The sequence below is a fragment of the Chiloscyllium plagiosum genome, unplaced genomic scaffold, assembly GCF_037043375.1.
Source record: "Chiloscyllium plagiosum isolate Xiang-an unplaced genomic scaffold, Cpla_swu_hap1 HiC_scaffold_2, whole genome shotgun sequence".
NCBI classification, from domain to species: Eukaryota; Metazoa; Chordata; class Chondrichthyes; order Orectolobiformes; family Hemiscylliidae; genus Chiloscyllium; species Chiloscyllium plagiosum.
The window spans coordinates 90,865,414-90,887,146 of NW_028270140.1; the positions used below are offsets into that span (position 1 = coordinate 90,865,414).

Here is a 21,733-nt window from a genome sequence, read left to right on the forward strand (position 1 = left end):
GTTTATTTGGAAGCAGTAGCTTTCAGGGCGCTGCTCCTTCATCAAGTGGTTGTGGAGTATACAATTGTAGGACACAGAATTTATAACAGACGTTTACAGTGTGATGTAACTGAAATTATATATTGAAATTATATATTGAAAAAGACCTGGATTGTTTGTTAAATCCCTGGTCTTTTAGAATGGGGCATGTTGGTTTCAGTTCTTTCATATGTAAACCCCAGAACTTTCTTAAAGTTACATTTTCAAATGAACTTTAACAATAGGTGCCATGTTGGCCTAGATAATGCATTGAAGGTGTGAGGTGCACTGTGTAAGGTTGTCTGTGCCCCAATGTTCAGACTGATTCTAATCTAAAAAAGGGATTTACAGAATCTTACATGGAATCATGCAGTTTTTGAGCAAAACAAAATGTAATTCTGAAGTACAAATTCACCCCACAAACTTATATGTGGGTGTGTGCGCATGGGGGATTATAAGTGTCTGAGCGAGAGTGTGTATGTGTAGGAGTGTAAAGGGGTACAAGTCTGAGAGAGGGTGCGTGTGGAAGTGTATGTGTGAGCGTATGAGAGAGGGTGCGTGCGTGTATACGCGCGCAAGTACATGTGCGTTCACCTGTAGTGTCATGTGAACCCAAGGTCCTGGTTGAGAACATCATGGAACCAAACTTGGCTATCAGCTTTTGCTTAGCCACTTTGCGTTGTCACCTGTCCTGAAGTCAGTCTTGAAGGGTCATTGTTCGCAGCAAACTGCCCAGCAAACAACACCATACAACCTTGTCACGGCAGACGCTGCAAGACTTGTCAGAGTGTTGACACGGATATCACCATTACACATGGGGACACCTCCCACCATGTATGTGGCAGGTACTTGTGACTCAGCCAATGTTGTCCATCTCATACGCTGCAGACAAGGATGCCCTGAGGTATGGTACATTGGGGAGACCAAGCAGAAGCTACGGCAATGGATGAATGGACATCACACAATAATCAGTAGACAGGAATGCTCCCTCCCAGTCGGAGAACACTTCAGCTGTCTGGGACATTCGACCTCGGACCTTTGGGTGACCATCCTCTAAGGCAGACTTCGGGTCAGGCAACAACGCAAAGTGGCCGAGCAGAGACTGATAGCCAAGTTCAGTACCGATGGGGATGGCCTCAACTGGGACCTTGGGTTCACGTCACACTACAGGTGACTCCACCGCACTATGCACTACACACACACACACACACACACACACACACACAGACCAATATCCCTTCACACTCTCCCTCTCACAGACACTCATACACCATCCACTCCACTCCACCCCCTACCCCAAACGTGCACAAACCCGCATAAGGTTTTGGGGTGAATTTGTACTCGCAGAATTACATTTTGTTTTTCTCAAAAACTGCATGAATTCATGTAAGATTCTGTAAATTCCTTTTTTAGATTAGAATCAGTTTGAACATTGGGGCACAGACAGCCTCACATAGGGAAGCTCACACCTTCAATACATTTGTGGGCGGCACGGTGGCACAGTGGTTAGCACTGCTGCCTCACAGCGCCAGAGACCTGGGTTCAATTCCCGCCTCAGGCGACTGACTGTGTGGAGTTTGCACGTTCTCCCAGTGTCTGCGTGGGTTTCCTCCGGGTGCTCCCGTTTCCTCCCACAGACCAAAGATGTGCAGGTCAGGTGAATTGGCCATGCTAAATTGCCTGTAGTGTTAGGTAAGGGGTAAATGTAGGGGTATGGGTGGGTTGCGCTTCAGCGGGTCGGTGTGGACTTGTTGGGCCGAAGGGCCTGTTTCCACACTGTAATGTAATGTAAATGTAATTATCTGGGCCAACATGGCACCTATTGTAAAAGTTCACTTGAGAATATGACTTTTAAAAAAGTTCTGGGATTTACATATAAAAGAACTGAAACCAACATGGTCATTCTGAAAGATGAGAGACTTAACAAACAATCCAGGTCTTTTTCAAAATATATTTTCAGTTAGATCACACTATAAGCGTTTGCTTAAATTCTGTGTCCTACGATCTTATACTCCACAACCACCTGATGAAGGAGCAGCGCTCTGAAAACTAGTGCTCCCAAATAAACCTGTTGGACTATAACCTCCTCATGTGTGATTTTTAACTTTGTACACCCCAGTCCAACATCAGCACCTCTAAATCCTGTATTCATAGTCACACTTACAGTACAAAGAAATTTACACCACCTGGCATGAAAAGGCAATTGTTTTTCTTTTGTCTAATCCAGAGAAAGCACAGAGCAGCTTTAATGCCTCTGGTACTACTTCACTCTAATAAACAAATTCCACATGCCACAGATCAAATCTGCACCTTCCTGATGCCAAATGACACTAATAAGCAGTAATTATGGTATTTTGGATAAAATACCATAAATACCTTAAATTCTGATGTTGGCCTACATTTAAAAAATGAAAACCATATCTTTCCAAGAAAAATTTTAAACGTTTTTGAAAATGCAAATAAAACACATACATAGCGTCTAGGCACAAAAAAAACATTGCGTAGAGATACAGAACATCCACAATCTAATTGAATGATAGGACAACTCAAAAGGTTAAATAGCACACTGCTATTCCGATGTTCTCTCTCCACATTCCTAAATTATAAGTATCGAAACATCGAACCATTTTAATAAAGTGAGGTGTAGACTTGAAATGTTTCAAAGATGAATGTTAACTTTCCCCATGTAGCTGACTTTGAAGAGAGCTTTTTCCTTAATAATAAGACACTATGCTAATGTTGGAATTATGAACCTATCTTGTTCCTTATTACAAATACCTTACAGTTACACTAGTGCAATTCAGAATTTTGACAGAAAATACAGCAAATACTCACCAATATCTGAAATTGCTTAACTTGCTGACTATTTACTCCATTAGGCTTCTTCTTCTGGTTTGGAGTATCTTGATACTGTTTTCTGCCATTACCCCTGACATTATGGGGCTAAAAATGTAACAAAAGTTCATATGTACAATGTAAATAAACCTGAGATCACTTGCTTCCTTCATTTAAAAATATTTTGCCTACCAGCAGAGCAAATTTCATACAAAACGATATCTGCACCACTTACTTTGAGAAATGAGAAATGAGTACGCTATAGTCATCACTTTTGAAAATACTTGACTGTTCGATGTTAATGACATTATTAAAGTGTAACATACCAGGGTCTTGTGGCACAGTGTAGTGTCCTTGTCTCTGTGCCTGAATTCAAGTATCACCTGCCCCAGAGGTATGTCATAAAATGCCCATACAGGCTGATTAAAAATAAATTAAAATGAGCACACCATTTTAAGTAGAATTATGAACCTCAAATAGATATGACAGTTTTGTCAGACAATATCCAGCTAAAAGTGTATGGCGAGATGACACCTGTAACGCAAGTCCATCATCTCAATTTTCCAACGTCTCACTGCACTCTGGGATGGTTTCTTTAGAGTTCGTGGAAGATAATATGGTCAAAGTATTCCTCCTCCCACCCAAAAAAAGGACCTGTGATTAAATAGCAATTTCCACAGCCAACAGAATGCAAGACTCCTTTACTGCCAATGCTGTTCTGTTGTAGGAAAAATGACAGTCTATTTATGCACAGTACACATTCCACAAGCAGCAACTTATAATGACCAGATACTTGTTGATCAAAGGAAGACCTGGCCAAGTCAGAGATAACTCCTCTGCTCTTCAAAATAACACCAAGGAATTTTTACATCTATCTGAGGGCAGGTGAAGCATTTTAATATTTCATCCAAAAAGCAATATGTCAGATAGTACTGACTGAATGCTGCACTATGGAGTTGCAGCCTAGATTGCTGCACTCAAGACCTAGAAGAAAGATCTAAGCCACAACTTACTGTTTCTGAGGCAGGAGTGTTATCAACCAAAAACAATAGGCAAAGTAAAATTTTACAGTTCCCAGTAGATAGGTTTGGGAGGATAAGCAATTGGAATTTTAGGCTGCTTAAGGCCAGATCTAGGTTATTAACCCAGGGAATTGTGGCTGTTGGCTTATTCAGTGAATGCCAATTCAACGAATTGCACCAAATGTAAACAAAACCATTTCAGAGTGGGGAGGAAATTGCAATATACAAAAGCTAGGCAGTGCAAGAGAATTTTCAGGATCACAGGAAATCACAGCTAGTTTTAATTACCCAAAGGAATCTGAGGAAATTCTCTAAATGGCCTGCTATTTTTTAAAAAGCAGTTTTTCGTCTCTCCCAGATCACATGGTTCTGGGTGGCACAGGAGCAATTATTGTGACGCACAAGGTTTCATAAACTGTCAGTCACTATTCGTAAATTTGTAGCCAACCAGTTACAAGGATTTGAGATAACTATTTCTTGAAGATGCAGAGAGAAAGAAAATGAAAACAAAGTTAAAAAAATTAAAACAATATGTAGTTTACTCCAAGACTGTCTCTGTAAGGATGTCCCTGGTAGAGGAGTTAATGTCCTTCCAGGGATACAACAGATAGTGCTGTGCCAATATTTTTACGGAAAGTGGTACTGCTCAAATACAAACTTGAATCCATAATTTCCTATTATTTAGATTTGGTATATTCTTCATTTCAGCTAACACTTTTTAAAATTTGTATCACACAACTTATGTCTTGAAATTCTACTGCTTGAAATTATTGCATAAAGTTGTTTAATTATCTTTAACAATCCAGTATTTTGAAGTTATGTGCCTTTCCTATAACAGTATAAATCCTATTGAAAAGAGGTTTTTTAAAAAAACTTTAATGTACTTTACAAGAAGGCAAGCAGGAAAGTGGCAGAATGTAGGAAGACGTAAGACCAGGCTTGTCTTTTGAGTGAGGCTCAAATCTAAGGCAGGGAGTTGAAGGAACTAAGAGGGGAATTTTGTGGATAAGGACATCAAGCTTCAGCTGATCATATAAAGTAAAATTTCATGCATTAATCAACGTAGTCAAAATGACAAAACAATTATTCTGTGCCTGCATTACATTAAAGTTATATGAATAATGTGCACAAATAAAAACATGAACCCTAACCCAGTCCAAAACAGATGCCTAAAACAACCACCTCATATTCAGAGAAACAAAGCCATGAATAAATGCAGTACAGGAAAGATGTTAGTCATCACTCTATTGAGTCTCTAAAGCAACAGCAATTTAGGATAATAAACTGATTTTTAAAATTTAATTCTTAATGTATAGGCAATCCAAATATTTTTCTTCAATTAACATTACCTTGCACTTCATGGTCTCAGAAGTGTCACACTGATTATTTTGACTGAAAGGCTTCTGCTGTGGCCTGTGTTTATTGGAGCATCCCCATGTTTCTCCTGTGAACCCCTCCAGTAACTGTGAATTCTGCCGTGTTCGTGATCTATGAAACATAAATACCCACACGTGTCAAGGAACTTGTGGTTTTTGGTGTAAGTGTTGAAACTTACCAATGTAAAATAATCAAAGTTTTCAATTCTAATCTAGAACTCAGCACATAATTATGACTAACATTCCACTGCAGAGCTAATGAATGTTAAATTATCAGATGTGTTATTTTTCCAGATGAGACACTAAGCAGGAAACTGCTTTTGTGGAATTCACTGTGAAATACCTCTGGCCATTTAAGTAGTAAGGCACTTAGGTTCTTATTTTTCTCTACAGCTACAATGTGGTTTATGCCAAAATGTTCCTTTCAGTTCAAATTGATTATTGGATACTCAGTCAATGGTATAGCATAATTCAATCAATCAAAGCCATCAGCAAATATAGTAATAAAATACAATGTAATATGGTATCACAATTCAATGGGGTAGCAGACTGGAAATAAAGCCCCACTATTCCCAGAATCATCACAGTGTGAAAATGATTAAATCAACAAATTGCTCCAGTTTATCACAGTGTCTAATTCAGGCTCAAATAGTATGCACATCAAGTTTTTGATCTTTAAAAAGAAAATAACTACTTTCTGTAAACAAACTGTTTTTAAATAAATGACAAAAAAAGAAACATGAATTGCTAACTTATAATTCCATAATCTAAATCTACCACTTTCTAAAACTTTCATACACATGAGAACAGATAGATGAGACAAAAATATTGAGGGGGCATGGGAAAAGAAAAAAAAGTCAGAAAAGAACAGTTCAGGCATCAGTCTGGATTACAATGTTGACGAGTTGTTTGCTTTGGGTCCTTTCAATTTCTTTGGACTTTTTGCTGATAATGTGAGATTGTGGATTCTTCAATACTCAGTTTTGCCTTCACTGGTTGAGGATTTATTCTTTCAGAGCCTTTGAAAATGGGTTCTCCTCTTTTTCTTTCAACTGGGATTAGCAGAAAGAACAGCTTATTTAGAAAAATATCGGAGAGCAGCTACGAGGGATTTGTTTTAACTTTACCACATAGGTCAAATAGACAGTACAGACAAATACAACAGCAAATGAGAACGACACACAGCAAGAAGACGCATGTGAGATGGATGCTTTCTTTTTGCAGGTTAGACATTTCTGCTGTGTTGTCTGCACCCAAGGCTGCAGGCATCCAAGGAACCAATCAAGCTGTTGGGCCTGTTAAGCCCTCCTGAACCAACAACAATTGGTCCTAATTGAAAAGCCACTTGACGATCATACAGGTGATGCCATTCTGTCTAGAGTTCTCCCTTATTGCTGGAATAAGGCAAAGTTATAGATACAATTCGATGTGCTCCAGCAACTTGTTTTAAAAACTGCAAACACCTTCTTACAGTTGCCTTGATTTAAAGCAACTTCTTTTCCATTTTTAGTCCAAAACAAAAATTGGTTTCAGAAATGCACTGGCCAATTTGCACACAAAGGTCCCATAAACCAACGTATAAGATAATGACAAGATAACTTGCTTTTGTAACATTGGTTGAATGATAAATGTTGGCTAGAACACCAGCAAAACCTCACCACTACTCTTTGAATCATATCATGGGAATCTCTTACCTTCAAAAGAGGGGACAATGACCTTGCGGTGTTATCACTAAACTATTAATCCAGAAGCCCTGCTAATGTTCTGGAGACCTGGGTTTGAAACCCTGCCTTGACAGATAGTGGAATTTGATTTTGATAAAAATATCTGGAATTAAGTATTTACTGATGACCATGAAACCATTGACGATTGTTGGAAAAACCCACCTGATTCACAAATATTCTTCAGGGAAGCAATCTGCCACCTGCACCTAGTATGGCCTACAATTACAGACCCATAGCTATGTGGTTGACTCTGAACTACCTTCTGGAATGGCTTCGCAAGCCACTCAGTTGTATCAGTCGCTACAAAGTCTCAAGAAAAAGGAAATGAAACTGGACGGACCACACAGCATTGACGTAGGCAGTGGAATAGACAACAGCAGAAACAGCTCTTTCAGCCCTGCAAAGCCCTCCTCAATTACATCTGCCAAAATTGGGTAAGCAGTGTCACACATTAGTCAAGCACTAACCTGATATAGTCAAAGTTAGGAAATCATATCTGACAGATAATATCCAAAAACACTACCATTTTTGGATATGTCCTGTCCCACCAGCAGGGCAGACCCAGCAGAGATGGCAGCACAGTGGTTGAGCAATACTTGGAAGAAACACTGAGGGTGGTAAAGGTGAAAATATACTCTATGTGGGGGCTTTCAATGTTCATCATGAAGACGGACTCGAGCTGGTTGGGTCCGAAAGGACACAACTGCCAGTCTGGGTCTGTGGCAGATTGTGAGGGACCAGCAAGAGGGAAAAGCATACCTGACCAATCTGCCAACTGCACATGCATCTACCCATTACAGTATTGGCAAGTGGATACTTGTCTGGAATGATTGCTTTATTGCAATCAATTAAATTCCCTGCAATTGGAAGTGGTCAACTAAATAAATTGAAATATAGTAAACTATGTTTGTACCGGCACCTTATGAACCAGCACTCTCAATGAACTAACAAAAATTATATATCTCAAAAACTTTAAGCTTACTGTATTATCATGATATCTGTGATGTTGAAGTAGTCAGTTGTGGTGCGAGTGAGAAGGCTCTCTGGCGGCAGGTTTGATTGAATTGAATTGAATTGATTGTCATGTGTACCAAGGCACAGTGAAATGTTTTGTCTTGCGAGCAACACAGGCAGACCACATAGTTAAATAGCATAGATAAGTGAATAATAGGTAAACAGCAACAAAATAAAAACACAGGTACAGGCGAATGTTAAGAGTTTGAGAGTCCATTCAGTATTCCAACATTAAGGCAGTAAATAAAGTATAACAGTGATGTTCATACCCCCTGCAATTCGTTTTGATTATTTAGTGTGAACTTTTACACTGATTACGTGGACCTCTTGATCAACTGGAATTTTCAGATACTCCTGGTCCCATCGGTGCTGGTTAATAAAAGTTTTACTGTACAGTGAATAGTTTTGGACCGTTTACATAAGAGTGATATACTAGCATCTGAGGTAGTCCATAGAAGGCTCACTAGGCTGATCCTGGGTATGAACAGACTGTCTTGTGAGAAGTTGAGTAGGTTGGCCTGTACTCACTGAAGTTTAGAATAATGAGGGGCGACCTTATTGAAGCATTTTAATTTTTTCGGGGCTTGACAGGGGAGATGCGAAAGGACATTTTTAAATCAGGAAGGGAATCAAGCCACCTCCACATCAGATTAACTCATTACCCAACCCGCTGTTTACTCTCATCACAATACCATTTTAGTTCAGATGAGTATCTTCAGCTTAACCTTTCCTGATGCAAACTTCACCCAATAGGAAATGTCCCTCCTGTACCAATCTTGTAGTCCCTAACAATGCTAGTCTTTTGCTTAATATTACCAGTACAGAGATTAATCAACAAGTTACTCAAAAAGTAAAATGAGCAAAATTAAGTTGTGATAAACGTTTCTCAATAGTATAGCATTCATGCATTTCATCATTGGAACATATAAATTGCGAGATACCAATTCCACTTGTGTATTTTTTTAAGTTTTGAAAACTAAGAAGTCTCTTTTGCTACTTCAGGGAGTAAGAGGAAAAGTTTGGTTTTATTTCAGTATGTCATCTTGGACACAGAACAACAGTGTTCATAAAATCCGTAATATATTCTGGTATTTGTATACCAGGTGTAGAACAAAACAAAAGGAGTGAATCCATAATAGTATGGATGAATTAAATGCTACAAGACCATATTAAATGGATGAGAATGAGGTAATAAAGACACAGACAGTAAGTGACAGAAAGAAATCATGCATGTTCTGGTAGGGATTGCACTATATCAACAAGCAGGTAGTATTCAATAAATCAAAACCCGAGGTGCAGATGGTGGTTAAACCATAGTCTCGATGCATTTTCAAAAATAGCACTACCAATTTAAAACATACTGCTGTATTTTCAGTTCTGATGCTCTGTAAACAAATTCAGCAGGTGAATTACAGTATTTCTACACGACTGCCTCAGCAAAAAGAAACTGGCAGAATACTAGTAAATAAGTCCATAAGTTTTCTAGAGGTCAGTCATACACTTTTTAAATAAAAAAAATTAAAGAACTACGGATGCCGGAAATCAGAAACTAAAAGTGAAATTGCTGGAAAATCTCAGCAAGTCCAGCTGCGTCTGTGGAAACAAATCAGAATGTTTCAGGTCCAGTTACCCTTCTTCAGAATTTCTAGGAACTCAACATTGAGTCCAGAAAACTGAACAGTTCTCAAGTGGAAAATGAGGTGCTGTTCTTCCAGCTTGCTTGGAGCTTTCTCTGAGCTTCCATGCTAGAGCACTGCAGCAAGCCAGAGACAGAGATGAACAAAGTGGAAAGTGATATTAAGGAGTTAATTTGCTCTGCCAACCTGCACGAAATTGAATGCCCTGTGTCTTTGTCTTATTAGTGGAATATGGGAGGTTTACATTCTCATCCCTTGCCATTCAGGGATGGTTTACATTGTCATCGTCACCTATTCAAAATCAATAAGAACATTATAGTTGGAATTCTGACTACTCCCTGAAGTTTACAAAAAATACAATTCACACCAGATCTGGCCTTTAAGGGATGACTTGCATTACATTGTTTCTGGAGGTGAGGTGGTCACTGCATTGTGCGGCAGTGGCTAGCTCTGCTGCCTCACAGCTCCAGATTCGATTCCAGCCTCGGGTGACTATCTGTGTGGAGTTTGCACATTCTCCCCGTGTCTGCGTGGGTTTCCTCCAGGTGATCCAGTTTCCTCCCACAGTCCAAAGATATGGTGGTCAGGTGAATTGGCCATGCTAAATTGCCCATAGTGTTAGGTGCATTAGTCAAAGGGAAATGGGTCTGGGGGGGTTACTCTTTGGAGGGTTAGTGTGGACTGGTTGGGCCAAAGGGCCTGTTTCCACACTGTAGGGAATCTAATCTAAAAGTGGCAGGCACCTGGAAGCTCAGTGTCTTTTTTGTAGATAGAACACAGGTGTTTTGCAAAGTGGTTACCCAGATTACGCTTCGTTACCCCAAAGTAAAGGAGACCACATTGTGAGCAGCGAATGCAGTAGACTAGAATGAGTGAAGTGCAGGTAAAGCGCTGCTTCACCCAGAGGTCTGTTTAGGCTCTTGGAGACTGAGGAGGGAGGAAGTAAATGGGCAGGTATTACACCTTTTGTTGATTCAGGGAAAGGTGCAAGGGTTGTTGTGATGGAAGTTGTTGAGAGTAAAGGTGGAGTGGACCAGGGTGTCCCGGAGGGAACGGTCCTTGCAGAAGTCTGACAAGGGAGGGGAGAGGGATAGGCGTCTGGTGGTGGTATCTTACTGGAGGTGGCGGCTAATGATCCTGTGGATGTAGATGCTGGTGGGATGGTAGGCGTGCACCAGGAAGACTTTATCGTTGTTGCGGGAGGGAAGAGAGGAGGTGAGGGCTGAAGGTCAGACCCAACTGAGGGCCCTGTCACCCATGGTGCTGGGAAATCCTCACTTGAGGAAGAGAGTGGACATTTCAGAGGTCCCCTTGTCATAGCTGGCATCAGCAGAACAGATGGGACAGAGATGGAGAAATTAGTTTGTAGTGGGTATTGGTGGCCAGCCAATCCCCAGAAATGGAAACAGAGGTGTCGCAAAAGGGAATGGGGGAGTCAAAGATGAACCAGGCAAAGTAGAGAGGTGGGTGGAAATTGAAAGCAAAATTGATACACTTTTCCAATTCTGGTCAAGAGGGAAGCAGCACCATCTATATACCGGAGAAAGGGTTGTGGACGGGGGCCGGAGTAGGACTGAAGCAAGGAATATTCCATGTATCCCACAAGTAAACAGGGATTAATGGGGCTCATGCGGATACCCATAGCCATCCCTCTGCCCTGAAGAAACCGAGAGGAGTTAAACGACAAGTTGTTCAGAGTGAGGACAAGCTCAACCAGGCAGAAGAGGGTGGTGATGGAGGAGGACGTTTCAGGCCTGTTTTTTCAGGGAGATGTGGAGAGGCTCGAGAGCATCCTGATGGACATATAAAGGGATTGCGTATCCATGGTGAAGAGACGGCAGCTGGACCCCTCAGACTGGAAATTCTGAAACTGATGCATCAGAGGGATCATGAATGTAAGTGGGAATGGACTGGACAAGGGGAGAAAATAAACTAATCGAGATAGGAAGAGGTAAGTTCCACGGGGCAGGAGCAGACCAACAATGGAGACACCTGGGCAGTCCTGTTTGTTGATTTTGTGAAGGAGGTAGAAGCAGGCTGTGTGGGGTTAGAAGATTATGAGCTTCAAGGTAGTGAGGAGATTGGAGGTACACTTACCTTGCATTTATTTTTTCCAATGAAGTTTTGGATGGAGTTGCATTATTGGATACAAGGCCATCACTATCTGAAGAGTCTGCATAGTTTTTGGATATCCAGTCTCTTAGTGGCCTATGATAACAATAACACCAACAACAACAAGAGATTATTTATGATACTGAACTAACTTAATGTGAAATGCTTACAGGACAAAGATATAAACAAATCTATCAAACTCAAATAACAAAGCAAGCTTTATATGAACCATCTTGAACCAGTTTTGAAGAATGTAATGGGCTTACGTTTTCTAAGGAACAAAACAGAAATTTAAATAATGAAAATATGCTATGAAGGTGAACCCATCTCAAAGTATGCAAAGGTAATTTTTTTAAAATTTTAAATTAGATTTTGAAAGTTTAAAAAAGTTCAACCATACCTTATAAATGGAATTGCCATGAAAAACTTATTTGGTGCTAAACCCAGTTTTGACTTGGGTGTCATGTCATTCCTATGGGATGGCAACTTCTCAATGGAAAACCACTCAATATTCTAAAAAACAAATACATAGCAAGATTAAAAGCTTGCAGTTCTTTATCATTTAAAATCTAAAGCATGGCACCTTACAGCATTTTACAAAATAAAAGGGGAACAGGTTGAGTGTACAGTGCTTAGAAAAATGAAAAGCAGGAGAAGCAGAAGCTGGGATAAGAACTGCATACATGGTTTAATAAGATGAATTTTTGTGAAAGATTTTGAAAACAGCGAGACGTTGAAAAGTAGAGGACCCGAGCACAATTGCAGAGCACAGCATCATGATACAGAGGTTAACATCGATGGGGAAATAGAAACACTCTGGGATAAGGAGAACTCCTGATTTAGGAATAGAAAAGTACACATAGGAAAATAAGACTGAGTAAAGGTATGGCAAAATTTTAAAAGATGAGAATTTTGAAACTGGCACATGGATACAGGACAGAGAAGATGGAACATGGATACATTTTAGGTTTTGGCTATGAGCAAGCTGAAACTTGAGGAAAGATGATAAGGAAAACCAGATAGAATACAGAACACATCAAATCTTGAGATGAAGTTAGGGAATAAGAAGAGAAAGAAGAGAGTGGGAAGTTAAAGGCAGGCATTTTGGTAATTGACAAGGGGTGGCAAAGAAAGCTCAATTTGGGGTTAAATACCAGTGACTTGCATTAGTTTTGTGAAAATATGCATCTCATGCTTTTTAATTTGTTCAGAGATTGTGGGCTTTGCTGGCAAGGTCAGCACTTATTGCCCATTCCTCATCATCCACAGGGCAATTAAGAGTCAACCAATCATTTTGCTGTGAAACTAGAGTCAGATATAAGTCAGAGTAGCTAAAGGTTGCAGATTTAATTCCCTAAAAAGGACATTACCAAATTATATGACTGATTATGGTGATTTAGTAGTTACATGGTGCTATTAAGCTAGGACTTTTTCCTTATTGAAGATCTTGTATCATTCAAATTTCACAACTGCCATTGTGAAATTTGACCCCACATCCCCAGAACATTAGCCTCTGGTCAGGATTACTGATCCAGTGCACTATGCCGTCAACTCCCCTAAATAAAATAAAACATGATTCAATCAATTACTCTAAGAGAACTTGGATTACAGGAGATCAAAAAAGATATACAGACACATTCTCTTCAACACACTATTCAATGCAAAAGGAATCTGACAACTCCATGCACTGAAATACTCTGACAAAATTTCTGGGTTGTCTTTAAAAATGCAACTAAGCATGACTGATCTCAAAAATCAAATATTTTCTACCCGGATTTCTCTTCTTGTTTTCGGGTTAAACTTAGTATCCTTTGGTACACCTGGGATGATATACAGTCGAGCTAACTGATCATTGATTCTCTGTTCAATGAAGTCATCTTTACAAATGCGATCTCTTATGTCAAACCCAGTTTCTTCAAGAACCTTAAAGAAAACATACAAAACTTATCACCAAATGCTCAACATACTTTACATAAAACCAATCAAATTCCATACAATTCCATGCTAATTCTTTTTGAAAACTATTTTGTAATATTTATATTCATCAACTCAAGAAAGTCAGCACATCAGAGGATCTGTGTACAGGTGACCTGCTCCAGCCCTCTGAACAGCTAGGTTGGTGGTGATTCGATGGAAGAGATTGATCAGGTTCTTCTTTTAAAACCAAAAAGAAAGTTGAGAAATGCTCTATAGATTTACGTGCTTCATCAATAATCATTTACAAAACAACAAATTTACAACATTCATGAAGAAATTCAGCAGTAAGACCATAAAACATAGGAGTGGATGCAAGGCCATTCGGCGCATCGAGTCCACTCCTCCATTTATAAAATCATAGAGATGTACAGCATGGAAACAGACCATTCAGTCCAACCCGTCCATGCCAACCAGATATCCCAACCCAATCTAGTCCCACCTGCCAGCACCCGGCCCATATCCCTCCAAACCCTTCCTATTCATATACCCATCCAAATGCCTCTTCAATGTTGCAATTGTACGAGCCTCCATCACTTCCTCTTGCAGCTCAGTCCACATATGTACCACCCTCTGGATGAAAAGGTTGCCCCTTAGATCTCTTTTATATCTTTCTCCTCTCACCCTAAACCTATGCCTCTCTAGTTCTGAACTCCCCGACCCCAGTGAAAAGACTTTTGTCTATTTATTCTATCCATGCCTCTCATGATTTTATAAACCTCTATAAGGTCATCCCTCAGCCTCTAACCCTCCAGGGAAAACAGCCCTAGCCTATTCAACTTCTCCCTATAGCTCAAAGCCTCCAACACTGACAACATCCTTGTAAACCTTTTATGCATGCTTTCATGTTTCACAACATCTTTCTGATAGGAAGGAGGCCAGAATTGCACGCAATATTCCAACAGTAGCCTAACTAATGTCCTGTACAGCTGCAACATGACCTCCCAACTCCTGTACTCAATACTCTGACCGATAAAGGAAAGCATACCAAACACCGTCTACTCTATCCTATCTACCTGCGACTCCACTTTCAATGAGCTATGAACCTGCACTCCAAGGTCTCTTTGTTCAGCAACATTCCCTAAGTCCTGCTAAGATTTGCTTTAATCATGGCTGATGGGCATTTCAACTCCACTTACCCGCACTCGCCCTGTAGCCCTTAATTCCTTGTGAGATCAAGAATCTATCAATATCTGCCTTGAAGACATGTGCTCTGTGGCAAATTAATTGCACAGACCCACCAGTCACTGGCTGAAGAAATGTCTCCTTATTTCCATTCTGAATTGACCCCCTCTAATTTTAAGGCTGTGCCCACGGGTTCTAGTCTTCCCACCTAACGGGAACAACTTCCCAGCATCAACCCTTTCTAAGCCATGCATTATCTTGTAAGTTTCTATTAGATCTCCCCTCAACCTTCTAAACTCTAATCAATACAATCCCAGGATCCTCAGCCGATCATGAAATGTTAGGCCTACCATCCCAGGGATCATCCGTGTGAAGCTCCGCTAGACACGCTCCAGTGTCAGTATGGCCTTCCTGAGATGTGGGGCCCAAATTTGGACACAGTATTCTAAATGGGGCCTAACTAGAGCTTTATAAAGTCTCAGAAGCACATTCCTGCTTTTTTATTCCAACCCTCTTGAGATAAATGACAACATTACATTCATGGACTCAACCTGCAAGTTAACCTTTAGAGAATCCTGGACTAGCACTCCCAGGTCCATTTGTACTTCGGATTTATGGATTTTCTCACCATTTAGAAAATAGTTCATGCCTGTATTCTTTTTTCCAAAGTGCAAGATCTCCCATTTGCTCACATTGAATTTTATCAGCCATTTCCTGGACCATTCTCCTAAACTGTCTAAATCTTTCTGCAACCTCCCCATCTCTTCAGTACTACCTGCCTGTCCACCTAAATTCCTATCATCGGCAAATTTTGCCAGAATGTCCCCAGTCCCTTCATCCAGGTCATTAATATATAAAGTGAACAGCTGCTGCCCCAACACTGAACCCTGCAAGACATCACTTGTCACCTGCTGCCATAAAAAAGAACCTTTTATCCCAACTCTCTGCCTTCTGTCAGACAGCCAATCCTCAATCTATGCCAGTAGCTCACCGCGAACACCATGGGCCCTCACCTCCCTGAAGCACCTTATCAATGGCCTTTTAGAAGTCGAGATAGATGATATCCAGTGGGCTTCCCTGGTCTAACCTACATGTTACCTCTTCAAAGAATTCTAACAGGTTTGTCAGGCACTGCCTCTCCTTACTAAATCCATGATGACTTGTTCTAATCTGACCCTGCACTTCCAATAATTTAGAAATCTCATTCTTAACAATGGATTCTAGAATTTTGCCAACAACTGAGGTTAGAATAATTGGCCTATAACTTTCCATCTTCTGTCTTGATCCTTTCTTGAACAAGGGGATTACAACAGCAATCATCTGGGACTTTCCCTGACTCCAGTGACTTTTGAAAGGTCACAACCAACGCCTCCACTATTTCTTCAGCCACATCTCTCAGAACTCTAGGATGTAGTCCACCGGGGCCAGGAGATTTATCAATTTTTAGATTCTCTGATTTTTAGATTTAGATTTTTAGATCAATTTATCAATCTTTTTTCACACTTTCTCTTTTGTAATGGCTATAATGTAGAAATTCAGGTCATTTCTAAATCCTAAATGGAGTACTTAAAACTTAATACACATTTACGTGAGCTGCATCGAGATAGAAAGAGGGTTTAAATGTTACACATTAGATTCTATCAATTGGCACTTGACTGAAAGCCTGTCCAAACGTTCTAAAACATTTTAGAAATAACAATGCCACTCTTTAAAAAAAGATTACTGAGGATAAATACAACATACTTACATAAAAATTACAATAACCCAAATAAAAATTGATTTGATAAGAACACACATCAATACCTTACCTCTCTCACAGCACAGTCATGTGGGGCCTCCTCTTTGTTCACTTTACCCTTTGGAAATCCCCAACCAGACTTTGCCAAATAACCCTGAACAAGAAGGACCTATTGAAATAGGAACAGGAATAATTTTTAAATTGCTGTTTGCTCAGATTTGAACGTGTTAAATACAATATCATTTTTATTGGCACTGGGAAAGGGAAGGGAGTCAATCTAAGGCTTTATCCTTTTTTTGCTTCTCCACAGTATTTTGCATGTATTGTTGTCACCGAGCCATTCTCTTAACTAATCATAGCTAGAAAATAATTTGCAATGGCTTCTCTCTTCCTGCTCTTGCACCATCACTTCTGGTGTGCCTGACTCCCTATTTCTCATCTACATGTTGCCCCTTAGGAACAAACAGTGTTAAGCTTTCATAGTATGTTGACCACAATCAGCTCTACATTACCACCATCTCCCTTGACTCCTCCACTGAGGCAATTAGTTTGCTTGTGGAAGCAATTTCTTCTAATTAAATACTGGAAGGACTGAAGCAATTATTTTTAGTCTCCTCCAAACTCTGTTCCCACTCTACCATTCTTCTTCCTGGTAGTAATCAGAGATTAAACCAAGCTGTTTGCAATCTTGTATCATTTCTGATCGTAAAATGGTTTTACATTTCTTCTTTCAAAGCCACCTACATCCAGCTCTCCAATCTCATTGTGACTCTGCCTGCCTCAGCTGACCTGCTGCTAAAACTCTTGCTCTATCTAATGCACAGCTGGCTGGTCTCACATTGTTTATCCTCACTTTATTCACACTTCCAATTCCTTCCTGACCTAGATCTTCCATATCTTTGTGATGTCCCCCAGACCCATAAACCTGTGCTCCTCTTATTCTGGCCTCCTTTAAATTCTGCTTCCTCGAGTGCCTCCAGTCATAATTGCTCCACCTTTGATGCCTGTGCCTTTGGTGTCTCGCTCTGGGATTCCTTCCCTACACCTCACTGCCTTACTTGTTTCCTTTTAAGATTCTCATCAAGAGTTCTCTCTTTCACCACGTTTTTGGTCGTGACCTAATATTTCCTCATATGACTATGCGTTATTATGCTAAATGTACTATATAAATGTACTTTGTTGTTATTGAACGAATTAATTAATTCAAAATAACTGACTGTGGTATATTGTGCAGTGAATTCTACTTATTTCAAAGTTCTTATTTCTGTCCATTTATTTTGCTTCATTTCAATGTCATAGCAATGTAGTGCTATAGCAAACTATAAATCTACAGCAGGAAATACTGACCAAAAAATTAGTAATCAATCACAATTCCAGTTCCCATTGCTTCATTTCATTGATGAGTCTTCCAATTAATTGGTAATTAAATATACAAACATGATCAGCGGGTAAGTACTTGTTCATAGATGGCTTCTCTTTAGAGATTGAAATTGCAGTGTTTTATTCAGCCAAGCTAACATGTTTCCCAATTTGTCTTACTGTAAGATCTTAATGTTGTTTTGATGAAATTTTTGATTTTGTGCAAAATTTAAGTTTCACTGCTCTGTACTTAACAAAAGATGGTATATGACCAAAGTTTATGGACCTAGTTCAACACATTTTCCACCTTACAGTTTAATGGGAGGCATGGATGTTATTTAGGGGGGAACAGTGTGTTAGTATTGTCTGGACTAGCATTCCAGAGAACCAACTGTACATGGTGAAATTTTAAAATCAGTTAAGTTCCGAATTAAAAGCTGTTTTAATTGTCAATTGGTTTAAGACTTATCTAGTTCTTTAATGTCCTTTAGGTAAGGAAAACTGGTGTCCTTACCTAGTCTAGTCTACATGTGTCTCCAGACCCTCTGCAATGTAACTGATTCTACTTTTTTAAAACAAAAGTAAAGATTCCTCCACAGTGTCACCATCAAGCACTTCCAGCACAGGAACAGTATGGTGTAATTGTCTCTAAATGGCCCCTGAAGTGGCCTAGCAAGTCAGTAATTCAGTTCAGGACAATTAGGGATATATACACACTGGCATTTTTAGCAATACTGACATTCTATTATAAGAAAGAGAAAGCCCTAATTTATCAATATCCACAAGAAAACAGCGATACCCCCTGTTCAGGAATAGGACTAAAAGTGCAGGTCACAGTGCAGCTTGTATATCTATAAGAAATAGATAAGCTCAACTGTAACAGAATCAATGGTTATGTGAAGGGGTCTAGTGGTGCAGTGGCAGTGTCCAGGAGGCATCTCTTTAAGTGTTATTATTAATTCTGCTTTGAGGACAATTTCGGGTTGGGCATTCCATTTCCTAACAAGGTTTGTATTTTCGAAACACAGCCTGTACAGTCTCATTGATTCCCTGGAATCAGTTTTATTCACCTATACTGCTTCAAAACATGTACCTGTAGGGCACAAAGCGTGAAGCTGACAACTAAATGATAGTCTAGCATGCCTGAAAGGAAGGTATTCTTCTAACCCAGGTAGATGTGGATGTTTGATCTTTGGGACAGGAAAGAAATGACACAGTTTTAAGATTTTGGGAAAGAGATTCAAGGGGAGTGTGAGGAAGAATTTTCCTTTTGCACCAGTTGCTGCCTACGAGGGGCTGAACTAGAAGTGGTCAATCATTCAGACAGGAAATTAAATGGGTACTTTTAAAGAGACAAATTTATAGGGCTGTGGGACCAAGTGGGCAAACAGGACTTGTCAAGATTGCTTGCTACTTCCGGAACATCGATTTAATGGGCTAAATTGACTTTTTTTCTGCCATAAATAACTCCATGATTCTGTTGATAATCTTAAATTTATGCCTTCTAGTGACTGACTCACTAGCGAGCACTAACATTTCACCTTTTTTAATATTATCTGTCTTCCTTATCAATTGACAAAAACCTGTCATTTATTTTATTTAACATAAACTTAGACTTGTGCACAGATGTGAAGATCTTTCCCAAATATAAAATCTGGGACTGCAGAAGTCATTCCAGGTTATGACTTACATTTTCCAGTGCTTCATCTAATATAATTGCACCATATGTTGGGACTCCCATCTTGTACTCCTTCCATTCATCTAAAATCTTTTCCACGTCATCTCCTTTCCGAAGTAAAAATGAACAATGATTGAAGAGTACAACAGCAGTTAAGGAATAAGCAACATTTTGGCAACAATAGTTCAGGGATAAACAAACAATCTTTTAACTACATAACTTTCAGCCAATAGATTTTCTTGCCATGTGAAATGGATTTGAACCCAAAAGGTACCAGATTCCAAAAGTGACAAAACAGTCACAAGAAGAAAGATCAGTTTAATCAATCACTGATTAGGAGATTCTCAGTGTAGATTTTAAAAGGTGGATTTGAATTGAAAATAACTTTGTGGGGGGGGAGGGAGGAAGAGGTGAAGGGGGTTTTCCACAATTTTGAAGTCCCACAAAAGAATGAACTGAGCGCAACAGGAAGTGTGCAAAGCAGATCAAAAACTAACCTGCTATTTCCATAGGCTGCAATATATTGCTACTCATCTAGTGATCAGTTCATCGACATGTCTGCAAGGAAAAATATTTTGCAGATGTTAACAAAATCTATCCTATATGTCGTTAAAGGATATCTGATTTGGCAAAATCTCTTATCCCACACTGAGGCAATCCTGGTGTGTTCTGCAAGTAGAAGTCCAAGTAAAACCAATGGGCCAGCTCAATCTGAAAGCATACTCTGATCGCATTGTCTCTTTCTTCACTTGGTATGTGCAAAATGAATCGGCTGTACAATAAATAAACCACACTTTTATAACATTCCATTGTCAGTTTCGCTATCATGCATAAAAGGTTTCACAATCTTGTACAGAATATAATGAAATATTCATCACGTTACAAAGACATTGCAACAGGTTAAATAATAGGACTAGCTGTAAAGGTTATACAAAATATACCATTGAAATCGCCTATACTTTAGACAAGCTTTGTTGTTTTTGATCTTTTCACAACGTTCTCATGTTCAAAGTTGCATATTATTAGGAAAATAACACTAGTTCCAAATAATATACTGTCAACTACATAATGCAAACTTCAATGCAGAAGGCTTCAAGATATCAATTAGAAGGAACACCATTTTGTTTAGAGCTTCGTGGATAATTAGTTCAAATACATGTACAAGCACAAATATCCACTACTTGCTCCACAAGCTTTATGACCAAAGTTCAATGCAATAAAAGAAAATGAAGCAAATTTGTTCTATAAAATGCTCCTTAACAAAATGGTCATGATGCAGGATGTGACAGGAGTGTGGTCTCACAGGAGTCTGAACTGAGGCCACCTTTTGTCCCCAAATTTATAATAACTTAGAGGGGGCAAATGAAGAAATGGTTGCTGTATTTGCAGATGATAACAATAGGAGAGAAAGTATATTGTGAAAAAACCCATGCCTGGTAGTATTATTGCTAGACTATTAATCCAGAGACCGCGGTAATGATTTGGGGTCACCAAGTTCAAATCTCACCATGTCAGATGTTGGAATTTGGATTAATTTAAAAATCTGGAATTAGAGTCTTCATAAAACTGTGAAACCAACTATGGCAATTATTGAAAAACCCATCCAATTTACTAATGTCATTGAGGGGAGGAGACTGTCTTTATTACTTGATCTAACCTACATGCAATTTCAGATCCACAGCACAGTGGTTGACTCTTAACCCTCAATTAAGCAGATAAAGCAAGTAATTAAGGCGGCTAAAGGATGCTATCCTTCATTACAAGAGAAACTGAACATAGAAGTAAGGATATGATGCTTCATTTATACAGGGCAATGGGGTGACCACATTTCAAATGCCATGTGCTGTTTTGATCTCTTTATTTAAAGGAGTCCAGAACCTCAACCTGAGCTACAAATCTTCTCAAAACTCACTAATACTATCCTTCGTCCCACAAGGTCTTGATGACACCATGTGCTGACCACTGCCTGATGGACTTGTGGTCAAAAGGTGTTTACTTTCACAAACGTTTCCACGAGGGGCAGGTGATGTGAAGCAGTCCAACTACTTGCAGCATTCCACAGCAACAAGGATAAGCCCATCCTTGGTAACACCAGGATCAGGTAGAACTTCAGTATGTAAT

The 21,733-nt window shown here is 39.5% G+C and overlaps 1 protein-coding gene across 2 annotated transcripts in view; it reads right to left on the reverse strand.

The window, feature by feature from the left end:
* Positions 1–21,733, reverse strand: part of dcp2 (decapping mRNA 2) — a 40,535-nt gene that overhangs the window by 9,980 nt on the left and 8,822 nt on the right. Inside the window, exons 2-9 of one of the 2 annotated variants that reach the window (XM_043710730.2) lie at positions 20,233–20,384; positions 19,625–19,752; positions 16,646–16,744; positions 13,509–13,661; positions 12,139–12,251; positions 11,724–11,834; positions 5,225–5,363; positions 2,854–2,961 (exon numbers count right to left, since the gene is read on the reverse strand). In XM_043710730.2, coding sequence (XP_043566665.2) covers positions 2,854–2,961; positions 5,225–5,363; positions 11,724–11,834; positions 12,139–12,251; positions 13,509–13,661; positions 16,646–16,744; positions 19,625–19,752; positions 20,233–20,384 — 1,003 coding nt within the window. Of the gene's footprint in view, positions 1–2,853; positions 2,962–5,224; positions 5,364–11,723; positions 11,835–12,138; positions 12,252–13,508; positions 13,662–16,645; positions 16,745–19,624; positions 19,753–20,109; positions 20,171–20,232; positions 20,385–21,733 lie in introns of both variants that reach the window. The other variant, XM_043710737.2, reaches the window with a different exon arrangement.